We start from the raw sequence: 21,227 nt of genomic DNA, 5'->3' as shown, positions 1-21,227 counted from the left end.
CTCATGTTAGGGAAGTATTTGGCTATAATCTTTTCAAATATTTTCTCAGGCCCTCCTTCTCTCTTCGCCTTGAGTTTTTATCAATTTCAGATCCCAGGACAGAAAACCACTGTTTCTCCACTTACACTCATGCCATCATAGTGCTGCCCCTCACTCTCCTTTCTGAAACTGCCCCAAAGCCCAGCCATCATCTGACCCAGTTTTGTTATGTTGTCATATTCGAAGAACATCCGACATCAACAAACAAGTCCTCAAGTTTTTGTTTGCTCAAGCTTCTTTGTCTCTACCCAAATTTTTTTTTTCCAAATTCTCCAAACGAATTATAAACCCCCCAGTGATACCTGTTCAGCACCATGTACTGTACCTATTAATTCTTTCTATGGAGACATCCATTTTCCCCAAACCCTCCACCCTCTTGGTCTAATCGCCACTGCTTTCTCTCCAAGCCTGCTAAATTAGTGTAGTCCTGGAATCCCTTCATTCCCATTTCCTAGATTTTGTATCTCCCTCTTTCCTGGTTTACTAGCTAATTCCTCAGATCTTAAACAAATATATGGGATGTAATTCTTAGAAGGTCTCATATCTATGATATTTGTATTTTACTTAATAATCCTTAATTCACAATTTGGCTGGATAAATAATTCTAGGTGACAAATCATTTTCTTCTCAAATTTTAAGGCCCTGTTCTGCTTTTCTAACTTCCAATTCAATGCCATTCTGATTTCCGAGTCTTTGTCTTTTTTTTTTCCCTCTCTGGAACTCAAATTCATTGCTCTGTATAGCAAAGTTCATAATAATAAGCCTTCTGGTTATATGCTCTACTAAAAAGTTCAGTGTTGTCCTGGGCTCTCAGGAGCATCTTTGATGTAGAGTCATATAGCCTTTAGTTCTAAAAAATTTTTGGTTTTATCTTTTTATATATATATATAATTGTTGTTAGTTTCTCTTTCTCAAATTCCTATTAAATGAAGGCCGGACTTCTCAGGTCAGTTGTCTGCTCTATCTTTTCTCTATTATCTCTCTGATTTTCTAGAGGATTTATTCAACTTTATTTTCCAATTTCTCTACTCAATACTTAGAGAGCTCTTTTTCATTCTCAATCTCTATCTCTTTTATAAAACATCCAGCTCACATGTATGGATATATTATCTCTTAATTCTGAGAATATAAATTAAAGGCTTCTCTCTTCTGCCCATGCTAATGTTTGTAATTCTTCCAAGTTTCTTTTTGACATTTATTTTTTTCTTTACTTCAAGGCTTTTCTCAAATGTCTGGTTACTCTTTGTTGTCTGCTCACATTTTGCTGTATGGCTCAGGAAACTTAAACAGGGCTCTGTATCAACCTAGAAGGATGGAATGGTGAGGTTCAAAAGGGAGGGGATATATGTATACCTATGACTGGTTCATGTTGAGGTTTGACAGAAAACAACAAAATTCTGTAAAGCAATTATCCTTCAATTAAAAAAAAAAGAAAGCGAGAAAGGCATCCAAGAACTGACTGGGAGTTCTGTGTGGGGGCAGTATGGGAGGCTCACTGGGTTGGAATCTGATCATGTGGGAAGAAGCTGATGATGGGGCTGGATTTTAGGTTTTTTAATTCTGAGTCTATTCCATTTCTTTAGAGAAAAATCCTCCAAATTCCTATCTGGATGGAAGAAGAGAGTAGTCCATGTGTAGACACAGCTGTTGCAGCACTGTAACTGAGCTATACAAAGGATCTGAGGATCATCGTCAGTCTGTATACTGACTTTCCTTAATTTGACTGATCTGTTTTCAGTATAGCATCTCTGCCAATTTTTGCTGGGCCTGCTCTTTCCAAGTCTAGGCCTCATATGGCTCAATTTTTCCAAGTAATATGCCCTCTAATTCATGTCTCTTGCTAAGGGAGGGAAAGTTAAGTTGTCTGACTTCTTGGAGGATGAGGCAGGGACACTGGTATCTGCATCCTTTTCTCCATAAGGATTTTCAGACAGTTCCCCAGATGTAAGCCCCATGTCTCACCCCAGTCTTCATGACACCCAAAAACACAGACTGAAGATAATCACCTTGAACTCTGTTTTATTTCATGGCTTATAAAAGAGACAAAGTTTACCTTATGGGAACAGCTTTAAAATGTGAAAATAACAAGGATATTCAACTCCTTAATGACTTGAGAAAGTGAAAGTCGCTCAGTCCTGTCTGACTCTTTGTGACCCCATGGACTATACAGTTCATGTAATTAATTCTTCAGGCCAGAATACAGGAGTGGGCAGCCTTTCCTTTTTTCAGGGGATCTTCCCAACCCAGGGATAGATCCCAGGTCTCCCGCACTGCAGGCGGATTCTTTACCAGCTGAGCCACAAGGGAAGATCAAAAGCACTGGAGTAGGTAGTCTATCCCTTCTCCAGGAGATCTTCCTGACCCAGGAATCAAACTGGGGTCTCCTTCATTGCAGGCAGATTCTTTACCAACTGAGACTAAGCTATCAGGGAAGTCCTCTTAATGACTTGAAAACCACAGTGTAATTTTTCTCTAAACAGTTTAGTTTTTCTAAAATTGAAGGTTTCATTTTCTGATATGGTTGATCATTTTGTTCCTTAGCAGAAAGCATTTCACATGAAACTGCCTGCTTAGTGTGAAGAAACTGTCCCAAGTTTCTTAGAAAAGAAAAAGTAATTTTGAAATTCTATTATCTTTATTTCTTACTGTTTTCAAGGGTGTTCCTTCATCTAAACATCTTGATTTTTTTTTATCATTAGAAACAATACTATTTGGTCATAATTTCAATAGAATTTTACATATTGGCAAGGGTACATTTTAAAAGAAAGGATTCAAAAGCTAATCTCCTGTGTTCTGAATGGTTCTCAGGTATCAAATCAGTTTATTTCATAAAATCTATCTTGTATATGGCATTCGTATTTCTCTAACGTCATTACTTTTGTAACTATTATGCCTTCTTATATAGAAATAGTAAAAGAAAAGAGAAGGAAACTATTAGCACGCTTTCATGATTTCACCAGTTCTTGATGTTTTACAGTTTGATTATCCATGCTATCAGTTCTGTTCCAAAATTAATTTGTCAGGGTTACAGTCTTTAATTCCATGAAAACTAAGACCTCAAATTTGTCTTAAAAGAGGTAAACATATAGCAAAGATTTGTAGTTCTATCACAGACCTGCTGTAATTTCTCAGTGGGCTCAGTGTTAAAGCCAGGGAAGGATGTCAGAGAAAATAGACAATGATTACACATAGCAGATGTGGCTGGGGAGGAAGAGTAAGACTGCTGAGAAAACGATCCCATACTATGGACAATGTGTTCCTACAGTAACCTGACATTTTTCATGCTTTGGTTATATAACAGAAAATGATCAGTTTAAAATATCAAGAAACTCAGGTGTTACCTACACTTTCAAACTGAACTAGTACTTACTATATACTCTCAGAATACCTCATTTATATTCATACCCTGATTTCTAATTTGTATGCATATATTTCAATATCAAGAAAATGAAAATAGATGCAGTCATTTTAAGAGGAGGTTAGCCATATCACTAACAGAAACAAGGAAACAATAGATAATTATTATTACTTTTTAGACATTATGAGTTTACGAGAAAATGACATCTTCAACCAGAAAAACTATTTAGAATAGTTATAATCAAACATATGATGCTAATTAAGATATTTTGGGTACTTATTATGTACTTAGTATTATACACATTTTATTTCATCTTTCCAACATGTGTATAAGGAACAATGCAAAGAAACAGAGGAAAACTATAGAATGGGAAAGAATAGAGATCTCTTTAAGAAAATTGGAGATATCAAGGGAATATTTCATACAAGGATGGGCATGATAAAGGACAGAAATGATAAGGATCTAATAGAAACATAAGAGATTAAGAAAAGGTGGCAAGAATATATAGAAGAATTATACAAAAAAGGTCTTAATGACCCAGATAACTACAATGATGTGGTCACTCACCTAGAGCCAGACATCCTAGAGTATGAAGTCAAGTGGACGTAGGAAGCATTACTACAAACAAAGCTAGTGGAGGTGATGGAATTCCAGCTGAGCTATCTCAAACTCTAAAAGATGATGCTGTGAAAGTGCTTCACTCAATATGTCAGCAAATTTGAAAAATTCAGCAGTGGCCACAGGACTGGAAAAGGTCAGTTTTCATTCCAATGCCAAAGAGTATTCAAACTACCTTACAATTATGCTCATTTCACAAGCTAACAAGGTTATACTCTTATGCTCAAAATCCTTTAAGCTATGCTTCAACAGTACATGAACTAAGAACTTCCAGATGTTCAAGCTGGGTTTAGAAAAGGTGGAGGAACCATCAAATGCCAACATCATGGAGAAAGCAAGGGAATTCCAGAAAAACATCTACTTCTGCTTCATTGACTACACTAAAGCCTTTGACTGTGTAAATCACATCAAACTGTGAAAAGTTCTTAGAGATGGGAATACCAGACCACCTTATCCATCTCCGGAGAAACGTGTATGCACGTCAACAAGCAACAGTTAGAACTGGACATGTAACACTGTACTGGTTCAAAACTGGGAAAAGAGTACATCAAAGCTGTATATTGTCACCCTGCTTATTTAACTTATATGTAAAGTATATCACATGAAATGTTGGGCTGCCTGAATCACAAGCCAGAATCAAGATTGCTAGGAGAAATATCAAAAACTTCAGATATACAGATGCTACCACTTTAATGGCAGAAAGTGAAGAGGGACTGAAGAGCTTCTTGATGAGAGTGAGAGAAGAGAGTGAAAAAACTAGCTTAAAACTCAACATTCAAAAAACAAAGATCATGGCATCTGGTCCCATCATAGCAAACAGATGGAGGAAAAGGATAGTCAAAGCTATGGTTTTTCCAGTAGTCAGGTATGGATGTGAGAGTTGGACCATAAAGAAGGCCGAAAATTGAAGAATTGATGCTTTTGCATCATGGTGCTGGAGAAGACTTTTGAGAGTCCCTTGGACTGCGAGCAGATCAAAACAGTCAATCTTAAAAGAAATTAACCCTAAATGTTCATTAGAAGGACTGATGATGGAGCTGAAGCTCCAATACTCTGGCCACCTGATGCAAAGAGCCAACTCATTGGTAAAGACTCTAATGCTGGGAAAGATTGAGGGCAGGAGGAGGAGGTGGCTACAGAAAATGACACTGATTCAATGGACATGTATTTGAGCAAACTCTGGGAGATAGTGAAGGACAGGGAAGCCTGGTGTGCTGTAGTCCATGGGGTTGCAAAAGTCAGACACGACTTAGCAACCAAACAGTAACAATCCTTTCTGGGCTAAGTTTTGTTTCAGACAATGAAATTATACATTTCCCCCCACCCTCAACTTCATGAAATCTATTCTAAAATACAATATGCATATTTGCCCATGTCCCATTCCACTTTTGGCTATGAAAAACTTTGGATTTACAGCCAAGTACTTGCGCTTATACTCACATGCACCACTCTCTGATAAAGATATGGAAAAGCTCAGCAGTATATAAATTCATTATGGTGTTCTGTTACATGTGAAAACATCTTTAGCCAGGACAAACGGAAATGGAATGTAGTTTACTACTCCCATATTTAAGCCGTCCTTGAGCTAAAGGTATGGTATTTCAACTCAGCGACATAAACATTTTTAATACTTACCAGGGTTGGCAAGAATAATCTACTGGTTTGGGCACCTAGGATATAAAAAGGTAAAAATAGATTAATATTACTTAAGGGAAGCTTTTAGAAATCAATCATTAATTCAGTTCAGCTAACTCAGCTCTATAAAAGCCTAAATAGCACAGTCCTATAACTATCATTGGCAATATTATATAGTGCGAATCATAGTATATTTCAGATAAGTAGAAAATAATTCATTTCACTTTAATTCTTTCATTCATTTTATTGCCACTTTACCTCTCAAGAAAGAGATAACAAGAAAATATGAATTGGAATCTTTCAGTATTAATTTTCAAAGCAGTTTAATCTTTTCATAGAAAATGAAAATGAAAATGTTAGGAAAACCTAATAGCACTCTGCTTTCCCAAGACATTGGAAAATCAGGCAAAATAAACAATATACACTAGATATAGACTCTTATTATGTAACATAAATTTTAAACTCTGGTTTAGACATCTACCAACTGGAAGACCTGTTTTTTTAATGAAATGTCATGGGAAATATTCAGTTTTACCTTTTTTTCCTATGTAGCTTTACAAAAGAGAAAAACTACATTTTCTATGCAAATAAAAAGAAAACTTCCAGTTGCTAACTGCAAGTAGAAAATGAACAAAGTCAAAGAAGGCACACTAATATTCATAAAATAACAAATTATATGCATACTACTTAATCTTCATGAATCACCTGAATCTTTGATGTATGTATTCTATAGTATTTACATTGAGCCCATTTACATTAAGTGATTAAAAATGCTGTTACTCTCAAGTGTAACTGAAGTACGGTCAATATGAATATATCTGTGCTATGTCCATTTTCATAATGGGCTATTACTGTTTTGATCTTCCAGGTTAACAGTTATAATTTAAAACCTATCCTTCTGGTCAGAACATCTCTAAAGTTATCAATATTTAAACACGTTATCCTATGGAACATTTCATGCAAAGATGGGCTCGATAAAGGACAGAACTGGTATGGACCTAACAGAAGCAGAAGATATTAAGAAGAGGTGGCAAGAATACACAGAAGAACTGTACAAAAAAGAGCTTCACGACCCAGATAATCACAATGGTGTGATCACTCACCTAGAGTCAGATATCCTAGAATGTGAAGTCAAGTGGGCCTTAGAAAGCATCACTACAAACAAAGCTAGTGGAGGCGATGGAATTCCAGTTGAGCTATTTCAAATCCTGGAAGATGATGCTGTGAAAGTGCTGCACTCAATATGCCAGCAAATTTGGAAAACTCAGCAGTGGCCACAGGACTGGAAAAGGTTAGTTTTCATTCCAGTCCCAAAGAAAGGCAATGCCAAAGAATGCTCAAACTACCGCACAATTGCACTCATCTCACACGCTAGTAAAGTAATGCTCAAAATTCTCCAAACCAGGCTTCAGCAGTACATGAACCATGAACTTCCTGATGTTCAAGCTGGTTTTAGAAAAGGCAGAGGAACCAGAGATCAAATTGCCAACATCCGCTGGATCATTGAAAATGCAAGAGAGTTCCAGAAAAACATCTATTTCTGCTTTATTGACTATGCCAAAGCCTTTGACTGTGTGGATCACAATAAACTGTGGAAAATTATGAAAGAGATGGGAATACCAGACCACTTGACCTGCCTCTTAAGAAAACTATATGCAGGTCAGGAAGCAACGGTTAGAACTGGACATGAAACAACAGACTGGTTCCAAATGGGAAAAGGAGTACATCAGGGCTATATATTGTCACCCTGCTTATTTAACTTATATGCAGAGCATATCGTGAGAAACGCTGGGCTGGAAGAAGCACAAGCTGGAATCAAGATTGCCAGGAGAAATATCAATAACCTCAGATATGCAGATGACACCACCCTTATGGCAGAAAGTGAAGAGGAACTCAAAAGCCTCTTGATGAAAGTGAAAGTAGAGAGTGAAAAAGTTGGCTTAAAGCTCAACATTCAGAAAACCAAGATCATGGCATCTGGTCCCATCACTTCATGGGAAATAGATGGGGAAACAGTGGAAACAGTGTCAGACTTTATGTTTTGGGCTCCAAAATCACTGCAGATGGTGATTGCAGCCATGAAATTAAAAGATGCTTACTCCTTGGAAGGAAAGTTATGACCAACCTAGATAGCATATTCAAAAGCAGAGACATTACTTTGCCAACAAATGTCCGTCTAGTCAAGGGTATGGTTTATCCAGTGGTCATGTATGGATGTGAGAATTGGACTGTGAAGAAAGCTCAGTGCCGAAGAATTGATGCTTTTGAACTGTGGTGTTGGAGAAGACTCTTGAGAGTCCCTTGGACTGCAAGGAGATCCAACCAGTCCATTCTAAAGGAGACCAGTCCTGGGTGTTCATTGGAAGGAGTGATGTTGAAGCTGAACTCCAATACTTTGGCCACCTCATGGGAAGAGTTGACTCATTGGAAAAGACTCTGATGCTGGGAGGGATTGGGGGCAGGAGGAGAAGGGGACGACAGAGGATGAGATGGCTGGATGGCATCACTGACTCAATGGACGTGAGTTTGAGTGAACTCCAGGAGTTGGTGATGGACAGGGAAGCCTGGCATGCTGCAATTCATGGGGTCGCAAAGAGTCGGACATGTCTGAGCGACTGAACTGAACTGAACTGATGGATTACATTTTAAGCTTCAGCACAATGAAAGATCCTGATATACAGCAAATAGTATTGAAAGTAAATGACACCATTCAAATCCTGTAAGTATTTTCTTATACGATTTTATTTTCACAAATAGAAATCAATCTTTGTTTCTGTTTTGATAAGATATAGACGGCCTCTAAAGTCTGAAGGGGAAAAAATTTTTTTTTCCTCCTTCCCTCTACCTCTTTGTATTCTTTAAATGTACGTTTATTCGTAACACAGTCTCTCTTTCTGGGAATAACAACAAAAAGAGAAAAAGAGGAGGGAGGAAGGAGGTAAATAGCTTCAACATATTTTGGCTGTGTATTTTCTTGGCTGGGAAGGATCCATAAAGGTTAAGGGTAACATAAAATTGTAAAGCAGAATGGGTATCTGATGCTCTTCACTCCTGATGTGTCCGTCTGGATCTTATTCTTTCTACAGCGAGTGCATTCTGATGTCTGATGAGCCAGCTATGTGTTTCTCAGCTATGATCCCCTTCATCAGAGTAGAATCCTGTCCTTTTTCATCTCACATGAGCCCTCCCCCTTTCTTTCATGTATACATTGGGCCTTTGGATGAATATCTCACATATAAAGCTATAAATAATTTTCTTTAATAGTTTTTCCCCAATGCCTTTTTCCGCCTTCATCATAGGCTGTTTCCATTGTTAAACTTCTGCTACAGATATAGAATTTTTAAAAAGTTTTATTGGGAATACTGCATGCATGTGAAATTATACATAAGCTACACTCTTCTTCCTAAGTACATCTTGTAAAAGCTAGATGAGACAGAAGTGAACTTAATGTGTTTGTTAGGCTAGAGATGTCATTATTTCATCCTTATTGAAGAAAGACAGTTTTCTAGATAGATTAGATTTCTAATTTTCTTCAAAACTTTGAACATATTATTCTTACTGTTTCAAATATTGAAATCTCACTGTATAAAATTTCCATTTGTTTCTATTTTCTAGTTCCTGTTTGCTGAGGTTTCCTGTCCATTCATTATAAACATATAGTTAACCCTTGGACAAAATGAGTTTAAACTCCAGGGGTCCACTTATTTGTGCATTTTTTTCCAATAGTAAATACTACCATACTATACGATTTGCATTTGGTTGAATCTGTGAAGGTGGAACCACAGATAGGGAGGAAGTGTAGATATAGAGGGCTGACTATATGTTATAGATAGATTTTCCACTGCTTGGAGGGTCAGGGCCCTAACCTCTGCACGTTTCTAGAGCCAACTCTATTTTCCTTTTTGTCCTCGAGCACAATTATGATAGTTATTTAAAAAATCCTTTCCTGCAGGTTCCATCATTTGGGACATCTGAGGGTTGTTATCCTTTAATTGCCTTTTCTGCTGAGTGTGGTTCATATTTTCCAGTTGGTTTGTATACTCATTATTTAGTATCTTGGACAATTTGAATGATAATGTTGTAGAAGCTCTGAATTCAGTTATGCTCTTACAAAGAGTGTGATATTTCTTAAAGTAGGCAGTTAATTTGTTTGAACCCCAACTGCAACCTCTGTCTTTCCTGTCCTAAGATTTCCTATCTCCCTTTCCAGCTTGTGTTTACTTCAAACTCTACATTCTGCCACTTTAAACCAGTAATACTGTGAGGTTTCAATTATATCTGAATTTTAACCAACCTGCATGGTGCATATATACATACACACACAGAATCATATATATATATATATATATATATGTATGTATGTATGTATGTATGAGACTACAGAGTTTGTAGTTATTTTCTGTGGGAGGATTGATCCAATAGGAGCTACCTGACAGTGGCCAGAACTAGAAGCTCTTACTGTTGTTTGTTATGTTTAATCATCAACGCGTGATAGTTTTATCTCAGGTTCATTTTAATATTTTCTGAAGTTTCACTAAAATGTATCTAGGTATTCATTAACTTTAATATACACTTATCTTTATCATAAATTCTGGAAAATTCTCAGCCATTATTTGAACATTGCTTTCCCACAATTATCTATAGTGTTTCAATAAGATGCATTTGAACTTTATCACTCCATTATCTTACATTCTCCATATCTTAATCTTTCTGGATTGTTCACTGAGAAATTTCTTCAGATTTTTCTTCTAATTTTCTACCCAACTGAGTCTAATAAATTTTGTAATATTTCCATTAAGGTTCTCATTTCAATTAGTGTACTTGATTCTTTTCAAGTATGCCCAAACATTAAATATCCTCTCAGACTTTTATTCCCCCTTTACTTTTTTTTTTACTCTACAATATTGTATTGGTTTTGCCATACATCAGCATGAATCCACCACAGGTGTACACGTGTTCCCCATCCTGAACCCCCCTCCCACCTCCCTCCCCATACCATCCCTCTGGGTCATCCCAGTGTACCAGCCCCAAGCTTCCTGTATCCTGCATCAAACCTGGGCTGGTGATTCATTTCTTATATGATATTATACATGTTTTAATGCCATTCTCCCAAATCATCCCCTGCCTCCCTCTCCCACAGAGTCCAAAAGACTGTTCTATACATCTGTGTCTCTTTTGCTGTCTCACATACAGGGTTATCATTACCATCTTTCTAAATTCATATATATGCGTTAGTATACTGTATTGGTATTTTTCTTTCCGGCTTACTTTACTCTGTATAATAGGCTCCAGTTTCATCCACCTCATTAGAACTGATTCAAATGTATTCTTTTTAATGGCTGAGTAATACTCCATTGTGTATATGTACCACAGCTTTCTTATCCATGCATCTGCTGATGGACATCTCGGTTGCTTCCATGTCCTGTCTATTATAAACAGTGCTGCGATGAACATTGGGGTACACGTGTCTCTTTCAATTCTGGTTTCCTTGGTGTGTATGCCCAGCAGTGGGATTGCTGGGTCATATGGCAGTTCTATTTCCAGTTTTTTAAGGAATCTCCACACTGTTCTCCATAGTGGCTGTACTAGTTTGCATTCCCACCAACAGTGTAAGAGGGTTCCCTTTTCTCCACACCCTCTCCAGCATTTATTGCTTGCTGACTTTTGGATCGCAGCCATTCTGACTGTCATGAGATGGTACCTTATAGTGGTTTTGATTTGCATTTCTCTGATAATGAGTGATGTTGAGCATCTTTTCATGTGTTTGTTAGCCATATGTATGTCTTCTTTGGAGAAATGTCTATTTAGTTCTTTGGCCCATTTTTTGATTGGGTCGTTTATTTTTCTGGAATTGAGCTGCAGGAGTTGCTTGTATATTTTTGAGATTAGTTGTTTGTTAGTTGCTTCATTTGCTATTATTTTCTCCCATTCTGAAGGCTGTCTTTTCACCTTGCTTATAGTTTCTTTTCTTGTGCAGAAGCTTTTAATTTTAATTAGATCCCATTTGTTTATTTTTGCTTTTATTTCCAATATTCTGGAAGGTGGGTCATAGAGGATCCTGCTGTGATGTATGTCGGAGAGTGTTTTGCCTATGTTCTCCTCTAAGAGTTTTATAGTTTCTGGTCTTATGTTTAGATCTTTAATCCATTTAGAGTTTATTTTTGTGTATGGTGTTAGAAAGTGTTCTAGTTTCATTCTTTTACAAGCGGTTGATCAGTTTTCCCAGCACCACTTGTTAAAGAGATTGTCTTTTCTCCATTGCATATTCTTGCCTCCTTTGTCAAAGATAAGGTGTCCATAGGTACGTAGGTTTATCTCTGGGCTTTCTATTTTGTTCCATTGATCTATATTTCTGTTGTTGTGCCAGTACCATACTGTCTTGATGACTGTGGCTTTGTAGTAGAGCCTGAAGTCAGGCAGGTTGATTCCTCCAGTTCCATTCTTCTTTCTCAAGATTGCTTTGGCTATTCGAGGTTTTTTGTATTTCCATACAAATTGTGGAATTATTTGTTCTAGCTCTGTGAAAAATACCATTGGTAGCTTGATAGGGATTGCATTTGGATATAGATTGCTTTGGGAAGTATACTCATTTTCACTATATTGATTCTTCTGATCCATGAACATGATATATTTCTCCATCTATTAGTGTCCTCTTTGATTTCTTTCACCAGTGTTTTATAGTTTTCTATATATAAGTCTTTTCTTTCTTTAGGTAGATATATTCCTAAGTATTTTATTCTTTTCGTTGCAATGGTGAATGGAATTGTTTCCTTAATTTCTCTATCTTCTCATTATTAGTGTATAGGAATGCAAGGGATTTCTGTGTGTTGGTTTTATATCCTGCAACTTTACTATATTCATTGATTAGCTCTAGTAATTTTCTGGTGGAGTCTTTAGGGTTTTCCATGTAGAGGATCATGTCATCTGCAAACAGTGAGAGTTTTACTTCTTCTTTTCCAATCTGGATTCCTTTTATTTCTTTTTCTGCTCTGATTGCTGTGGCCAAAACTTCCAAAACTATGTTGAATAGTTAGTGGTGAGAGTGGACACCCTTGTCTTGTTCCTAACTTCAGGGGAAATGCTTTCAATTTTTCACCATTGAGGATAATGTTTGCTGTGGGTTTGTCATATATAGCTTTTATTATGTTGAGGTATGTTCCTTTTATTCCTGCTTTATGGAGAGTTTTTATCATAAATGGATGTTGAATTTTGTTAAAGGCTTTCTCTGCATCTACTGAGATAATCATATGGCTTTTATTTTTCAATTTGTTAATGTGGTGTATTACATTGATTTGTGGATATTGAAGAATCCTTACATCCCTGGGATAAAGCCCACTTGGTCATGGAGTATGCCCCTTTAATTTCTTCAACCATATTAAATATACAGTTTTGAACTTAGTATCTGATAATTTAATTATCTGCTATCCTTGTGAATATAATTCCTCATGTTATTGTTTTGTTGACTTTTCCTTAAGATGTGTTTATTTCCTCATAAATGTAATGATTCCAAATTGTGAATTTATAATCCCTGTAACTTTATCTGTAGAAATTATTTGCGGTACGAATCTAGAGAGATGGGTACTTGCATTGAGAAAACAAGTCAATGTGTAATCATCTTACGTTTCTTTTAAATTTTTATTTTATATTTGAGTATTGTTGATTAACAATGTTGTGTTAGTTTCATGTGTACAGCAAAGTGATCCAGTTATACACTCATCTATTCTTTTTAAAATTCCTTTCCCATTTAGGTTGTTATGAGTATTGAGCAGAGTTCCCTGTGCTATACAGTAAAATCCTGTTGCTTATTTATTTTAAGAGTAACAGTGTGTATATATCAATCCCAAACTCCCAATTATACCTCCCCATCCCACCCTTTCCCACGGTAAACGTAAGTTTGTTTTCTAATTCTGTGAGTCTGTTCCTGTTTTGTAACTAAATTCTTTTTTTCTTCCCTTAGAGTCTACATATAAGCAATATCATTGATATTTGTCTTTCTGTGTTTGACTTAATATGATAATCTTCAGGTTGATCCATGTTGCTGTAAATAGCATTATTACATTTTTTTAATGACTAAGCAGTATTCCATTGCATATATATGCCACATCTTCTTTGTCCATTCCTCTGTCAGTGGACAGTTTGGTTGCTTCCATGTTCTGGCTCTTGCAAACAGTGCTGCAATGAACATTGGGATGCATGTATCTTTTTGAACCATGGTTTTCTCTGGATATATGCCCAGGAGTGGGATTGCTTGGTATGGTAAGTCCATTTTTAGGTTTTTAAGGAACCTCCATACATAATTCCATAGTGGCTGCAACAATATCCATAGTGTAGGAGGGTTCCCTTTTTCTCCACACCCTCTCCAGCATTTATTATTTGTAGACTTTGATGACGGCCATTCTTACTGGTGTCAGGTGATATCTCATTGTATGATAGTTTTGATTTGCATTCCTCTTAATAATTAGTGATGTTGAGCATCTTTGATTTGCATTTCTCTAATAGTGATGCTGTGTCTTTGGCCCATCTATATGTCTTCTTTGCAGAAACGAGTACTAGATCTTCTGCTTTTTGATAGATTAGGTTGTTGTTTGATATTGAGCTGCATGAACTATTTGTAAATTTTGGAGATTAATCCTTTGTCAGTCAAATCATTTGCAAATATTATTTTCTCCCATTCTGTGGGTTACCTTCTCATTTTTTTTTAAGATTTCCTTTGCTGTGCAGATGCTTTTGAATTTAATTAGGTTCCATTTGCTTATTTTTGTTTCTATTTCCATTACTCTAAGAGGATCAAAAAAGTTGTTGCTGTGATTTGTGCTAAGGAGTATTTTGCCTATGTTTTCCACTAAGAGTTTTACAGTATTCAGTCTTACATTTGAGTTTTAACCCATTTTAAATGGGTTATTTTTATGTATAGTTTAGAGAAGATTCTAATTTCATTCTTTTACATGTAGCTTTCCAGTTTTCCCAGGACCACTTATTGAAGAGACTTTCTCCTCACCACTGAATATGCTGGTCTCCTTTGTCATAGAATAGGTGACCATAGCTGAGCGGGGTTCTCTCTAGACTTTATGTCCTGTTACAGTAATCTATAATTTTGTTTTTGTGCTAGTACCAAGCTGTTCTGATTTCTGTAGCTTTATAGTAAATAATCTGGAGTCAGGGAGCCTGATTCCTCCAACTCTTTTTCTTTATCAAGATTGCTTTAGCTATTCAGTGTCTTTTGTGTTTTCATACAAATTAAATTTTTTTTGTCCCAATTATATGAAAAATGCCATTGGTAATTTGATAGGGATTGCACTGAATCTGTAGTTTGCCTTGAGTAGTATAGTCCTTCTAACAATATTGATTATTTCAGTCTAAGAACATGGTATATCTTTCCATCTGTTTGTCATCTTTGATTTCTTTCATCAGGTCTTATAATTTTTGGAGTATAGGCTTTTGCCTCCTTAGATATGTTTCTTCCAAAGCATTTTATTCTTTTTGATGCAATGGTAAATGGAACTGTTTTTTAAATTTCTCTTCCTATTCTTTTGTTATTAGTGTATAGAAATGCAGTAGATTTCTGTGTATTAATTTTGTATCCTGCAACTTTACCAAATTCACTGATGAGCTCTAGCAGTCTTCTGGTAGCATCATTAGCATTTTCTACATACAATATCATGTCATCTGCAAATAGTGACAATTTTACTTCTTCTTTCCCAATTTGGATTCCTTTTATTTCTTTTTCTTTTCTTTTCTTTTTTAATTTAATTTTTTAACTTTACAATATTGTATTCGTTCTTTTTCTTTTCTGACTGCTGTGGTTAGGACTTCCAAAACTGTGTTGAATAAAAGTGGCAAAAATGATATCCTTGCCTTATTCCTGATCTTAGAGGAAATGCTTTCAGTTTTTCCCCACTGAGTATGATGCTAGCTGTAGGTTTATCATATATGGCCTTTATTATGTTGAAATATGTTCCATCAGTGACCACTTTCTGGCACGTTTTTATCATAAATGGGTGTTGACTTTTTCAAAGGCTTTTTCTGCATCTATTGAGATGATCATATGGTTTTTATTCAATTTGTTTATGTAGTGTATCACACTGATTTGTGCATATTTAAAAATTCTTGCATTCCTGGGATTAATCCCACTTGATCATGCTATATGATCCTTCTAATATATTATTGGAGTCAGTTTTCTAGTATTTTTTGAGGGATTTTATGTCTGTGTTCATCGGTGACATTGCTTCTTTTTGCAGCATTTTTGTCTAACTTTATCAGGGTGATGGTGGCTTCATAGAATGAATTTGGGAGTATTCCTCCCTCTGCAATTTTTGGAAGGGTTTCAGAAGGATAGGTATTAACTCTTCTCTAAATGTTTGGTAAGATTTGCCTGTGAAGCCATCTGTTCCTGGCCTTTTGTTTACTGGGAGTTTTTGTTTTTATTTTTTAAATCACAGTTTCAATTTCAGTACTTGTGATTTGTCTGTTCATATTTTCTCTTTCTTCCTGGTTCAGTCTGAGGATATTGTACCTTCCTAAGGATTTGTCCATTTCTTCTTGGTTGTCCATTTTGTTGGCATTTCATTATCCTTTGTATTTCTGTGCTGTCTGTTGTAACTTCTCCTTTTACATTTTTAATTTTATTGATTTGAATCCTTCCCCATTTTTGTTGCTGAGTCTGGCTAGAGGTTTATTAATTTTGTTTATCTTTCTAAAGAGCAAGGTTTTAGTTTCACTGATCTTTTCTATTGTTTCTTCATCTCTATTTCTTCTATTTCTTCATCTGATATTTATGATTTTTTCCTTCTAAAAGGAAACTTTGAGTTTTGTTTTTTCTTCTTTTCCTAGATGCTCTAGGTGTAAGATTAGGTTGTTTGAAATTTTTCTTGTTTGTTTCCTGAAGTAAGATTGTATTGCTATAAACTTTTGTCTTAGGACTACTTTTGCTTCATCCCATATATTTTGAACATCATGCTTTCATTTTTGTTTGTCACTGGATATTTTTATTTCCTCTTTAATTTCTTCAGAAATCCAATGGTTGTTTACTAGCATATTGTTTAGCTTCCAAGTGTTGTGTTTTTTACAGTTGTTTTCGCCTGGTAATTTATTTCTTATCTCATAGTGCTGTGATCAGAAAAGATGCTTGATATGATTTCAGTTTTCTTAAACTTACCTAGGCTCTCCTTGTGGCCCAGCATGTTATCAATATGGAGAATGTTTCATGTGCACCTAAGAAGAATGTATATCCTGATGATTTTAGATGGAATGCTCTATAAATATCAATTAAGTCCCTTGGTTGAATGTGTCATTTAAGGCTTGTGCTTCCTTATTGATTTTCTGTCTGGATGATCTTTCCATTGATGAAAGTGGGGCGTTAAGTCCCCCAACTATTAATGTGTTACTGTTGGTTTCTCCTTTTATGGCTGTTAGTATTTGCCTCATATATTGACATCCTCCTATCCTGGGTGTATGTATATTTACAATTGTTTTATCTTCTTGGATTGATCCTTGATCATTGTGTCCTTCTTTGCTCTTATAATAGTCTTTATTTTAAAGCCTTATTTTGTTTGATACGAGTATAGCTACTCCAGTTTTCTTTTGATTCCCATTTGTATGGAATAAATATTTCCATCCCCTTAATTTCAGTCTGTATGTGTCCCTAGATCTGAAGTGAGTCTTTTAAAGGCAGCATGTATATGGGTTTTGTTTTTGTATCCATTCAGCCAGTCTACATCTTTTGGTTGGAATATTTAATCTGTTTATGTTTAAGGTAATTATCAATAAATATGTATGCTCTACTGTTTCTAGCTTAGAATTATTTAGGTCACAAAGGTACTATGACTTCCAACCCCTCACATGTGTGGTCTTTGGATTTAAAGTCAAGAATTCTTTAGAGGACAGTATGGTACTGGCACAAAAGCAGAAATATAGACCAATAAAACAAGATAGAAAGCCCAGAGATAAATCCATGCACCTATGGGCACCTTGTCTTTGACAAAGGAGGCAAGAATATACAATGGAGAAAAGATAGTCTCTTCAATAAGTGGTGATGGGAAAGCTGCACAGCTACATGTAAAAGAATGAAATTAGAACACTTCCTAACATGACACACAAAGATAAACTCAAAATGGATTAAAGACCTAAATATAAAAATTCTTAGGGGAGAGAAATTTTTTTTTTTCCTTTCCAACCAAATGCTTTCTTTTTCTTTCTAATCAAGGCCCAAGCAAAGATAGGCATATCATCTTCTGTAAGATAGTTTTCTTCTCATTCACCTACTGAAGGCTCTGGAATTCACAGAGATACCCAAGTCTACATTGTGCTGTAGCTCCAGGCTTTGTCTCCAAGCATCATATTGGCAGAAATAATAAAACTGTCTCTTATGTTCTTCCTGTGTTTTCCCTCTTCTAAATATTTACCTTAATTTAACCTACAACCAACAAATGAATCTATAATATCACTAAGTAAAGCAGTAAAATTTTAATAGCTATTTATTAATTTTAAGCTATAAAAACAATTATATTTAGTTGGTAATCAAACTCATAATTATGTGTTCCTACAACTCTTTATCAGCTTAAAATCCTAAGCATATTTCTTTTTCCAGTAACCAGTTCACCAAACACCATTCACTATGATCCTACAAGCTGATTCAATTAGTATCTGCCACTGATAACTGCCTACATTGAGTTAGGGCCTTTTGTTTGTTTTTTCATTCCTTTGCTCATTCATACAACAAAAATATGTTAAATACCTACTCTGTGATAGACTATTCCTAAAATAAAACTTCAAATGCTCATTCTATGCTATATTCAAGGAGCTGTGGAAGGTAAACAGTATGTGGGACATGAAATGCTTAGTAGTTTTGATTTGATGTCTTTGCTGTGCTTAGTTGCTCAGTTGTGTCTGACTCTTTGCAACCACATGGACTGTGGCCCATCAGGGCTCTAGTCCATGGGGATTCTCCTGGCAAGAATAATGGAGTGGGTTGCCTTGCCCTCTTCCAGGGGATCCTCCCAACCCAGGGATCAAACCCAGGTCTCCCACATTGCAGGCATATTCTTTACCATCTGAGCCACCAGGGAAACCCAGTAGATGTCTTTAGGTTTCCAAATCTTAATTTTTGGCTACATGCCTACATATAAATATCATTTCTTTAAGCATAGGAAGACTTAATGATGTTCATATAAATGACAGAAAACTGGCTAAACAATCATTTTTGCTTCTCTAATAAAATGAATGGTATCAAACTTCAGTGATTTTTTCAAGATATAACAGGCTAAATAATATATGAAATTGGATCATAGAGCCAACAGAAATAGCAAGAGCTTTTTTTATATTCATCTTGCTTTTGAAATTTAATTAATCTTGAATGAGTTGAGTAAATTATTCTTCAGATTACATCTGAGGTCAAGGATGGCAGACATTCCCATTATTAATTAATATTAAAAAGAATGTTCGGTTTAGAAATCTCAGAAGGACCAAATTTGGCAAGCAAGATAGTTCAAGATTTTTATTCCCTCCAAACCATTAACTGCATTATATTAGTATCAGGAAAAAAATTTCATTTACTTAGAGTTAAGAACTTAAAGTTTCATATAAAAATCTACTCTAAACATCAAATTCTGATGATTAAATATTATGCTAAATAGAAATTTATAAATTTCATGAAGCATTAGGGAGTACATTTTATGTGACATTCATCCATAATAATATTTGAGTAAATATTCACTCTTCTTGTATTTGCCTAATGTGTTTGATGTTTTCAGACAATATCATTATGACACTAAATAAACAGTTATGACAAACTAGAGCACAGAAAAATATATAATAGTAAGATATTTGACTGGAGAATCTGTGGACTTTCATGCTTTCTAGCATGCTTTCAAACACACTAGTTGAAGTGCAATATCTCTGTAACTCAAAGTGACTGGAAATAGATTAGATCCTCACCTTGGCTTCCCTGATAGCTCAGTTGGTAAAGAGTCCACCTGCAATGCAGGAGACACTGGTTCAATTCCTGGGTTGGGAAGATCCCCTGGAAAAGGGATAGGCTACCCACTCCAGTATTCTGGCCTGGAGAATTACATGGACTGTGTAATCTATGGGGGTCGCAAAGACTTGGACATGACTGAGTGACCTTCGCTTTTAATTCTTACCTCAGAGGGAAAAGGGAAATTGGTACAATATATCTGTTAGGTAGCTTTAGTTTATTCCTTCTAAAACCTGGTAAAATCTTTAGTTTTGTTCCAACAAACAAAAAAATACTAAAAAGTTCCTCTTTCATATACTCTGTTCACATTTAAAAATGTTTTCTGATAATGGAGTTATGATTTTGGTATGTAATATTATTAATACGAAAATGTAAGTTAATGAGGGACCAGACCAATATCCTTTGTACATTCTTGTATAATTAACTACAGCATCAAAAAATAAAGTAGAAAGAAATAAAATACTCATACTTACACATGGGCAAGGCTTGACAGCATCACTCGGAAAAAATCCAACCTCTCCAGATGTTAAATTTCTACCCTAAATTAGAAAAAAAAAATGCCAATGTTGAGAACAAATTTACCATAACGATAATCCTGTAATGGTAGATACATGATGCTATTGGTCAGAATCTTCAGAATTACTTCCACATTGTACCGAATCCTAGCATTAACTTACTATAGCTCAGGAAGGGAAACATAAGCAGAAAGGTTTTAAAATTGTTAAAACTATAACGTAACTATACACCTAAAGCAAGTAGAAAAAGAAGAAATGAAGCACCCCAGGGTTAGTAGAAGGAAAGAAATAATAAAAATTAGGGCAGAAATAAATGCAAAAGAAACAAAGGAGACCATAGCCAAATTCAACAAAGCTAAAAGCTGGTTATTTGAGAAGATAAATAAAATAGACAAACCATTAGCCAGACTCATCAAGAAACAAAGAGAGAAGAATCAAATCAACAAAATTAGAAATGAAAATGGAGAAATCACAACAGACAACACAGAAATACAAAGGATCATAAAACACTACTATTAGCAACTATATGCCAATAAAATGGACAACTTGGAAGAAATGGACAAATTCTTAGAAAAGTATAACTTTCCAAAACTGAACCAGGGAGAAATAGAAAATCTTAACAGACCCATCACAAACATGGAAATCGAAACTGTAATCAGAAATCTTCCAGAAAACAAAAGCCCAGGACCAGATGGCTTCACAGCTGAATTCTACCAAAAATTTAGAGAACAGCTAACACCTATCCTACACAAACACTTCCAGAAAATTGCAGAGGAAGGCAAAGTTCCAAACTCATTCTATGAGGCCACCATCACCCTAATACCAAAACCAAAGATGCCACACACATACAAAAAAAAAAAACTACAGGCCAATATCACTGATGAACATAGATGGAAAATCCTTAACAAAATTCTAGCAAACAGAATCCAACAACATATTAAAAAGATCATACATCATGACCAAGTGGGCTTTATCCCAGGAATGCAAGGATTCTTCAATATTTGCAAATCAATCAATATGATACACCACATTAACAAATTGAAAGATAAAAACCATATGATTATCTCAATAGATGCAGAGAAAGCCTTTG

General features: G+C 35.6%; 1 protein-coding gene across 8 annotated transcripts in view; it reads right to left on the bottom strand.

The window, feature by feature from the left end:
- The window catches only part of VAV3 (vav guanine nucleotide exchange factor 3), a 643,747-nt gene that overhangs the window by 36,535 nt on the left and 585,985 nt on the right, over positions 1-21,227 (bottom strand). For all 8 annotated transcript variants that reach the window (XM_044944623.2, XM_044944624.2, XM_044944626.2 and 5 more), the window contains 2 exons: positions 20,096-20,161; positions 5,651-5,685 (listed from right to left, as the gene is read on the bottom strand). In XM_044944623.2, the coding sequence (XP_044800558.1) occupies positions 5,651-5,685; positions 20,096-20,161 (101 nt within the window). The remainder of the gene's footprint in view (positions 1-5,650; positions 5,686-20,095; positions 20,162-21,227) is intronic.

Source organism: Bubalus bubalis, chromosome 6 (assembly GCF_019923935.1).
Source record: "Bubalus bubalis isolate 160015118507 breed Murrah chromosome 6, NDDB_SH_1, whole genome shotgun sequence".
Taxonomy (NCBI): Eukaryota; Metazoa; Chordata; class Mammalia; order Artiodactyla; family Bovidae; genus Bubalus; species Bubalus bubalis.
The sequence above is the reverse complement of the archived record's forward strand: the minus strand, read 5'-3'. Positions and strand labels throughout refer to the sequence as shown.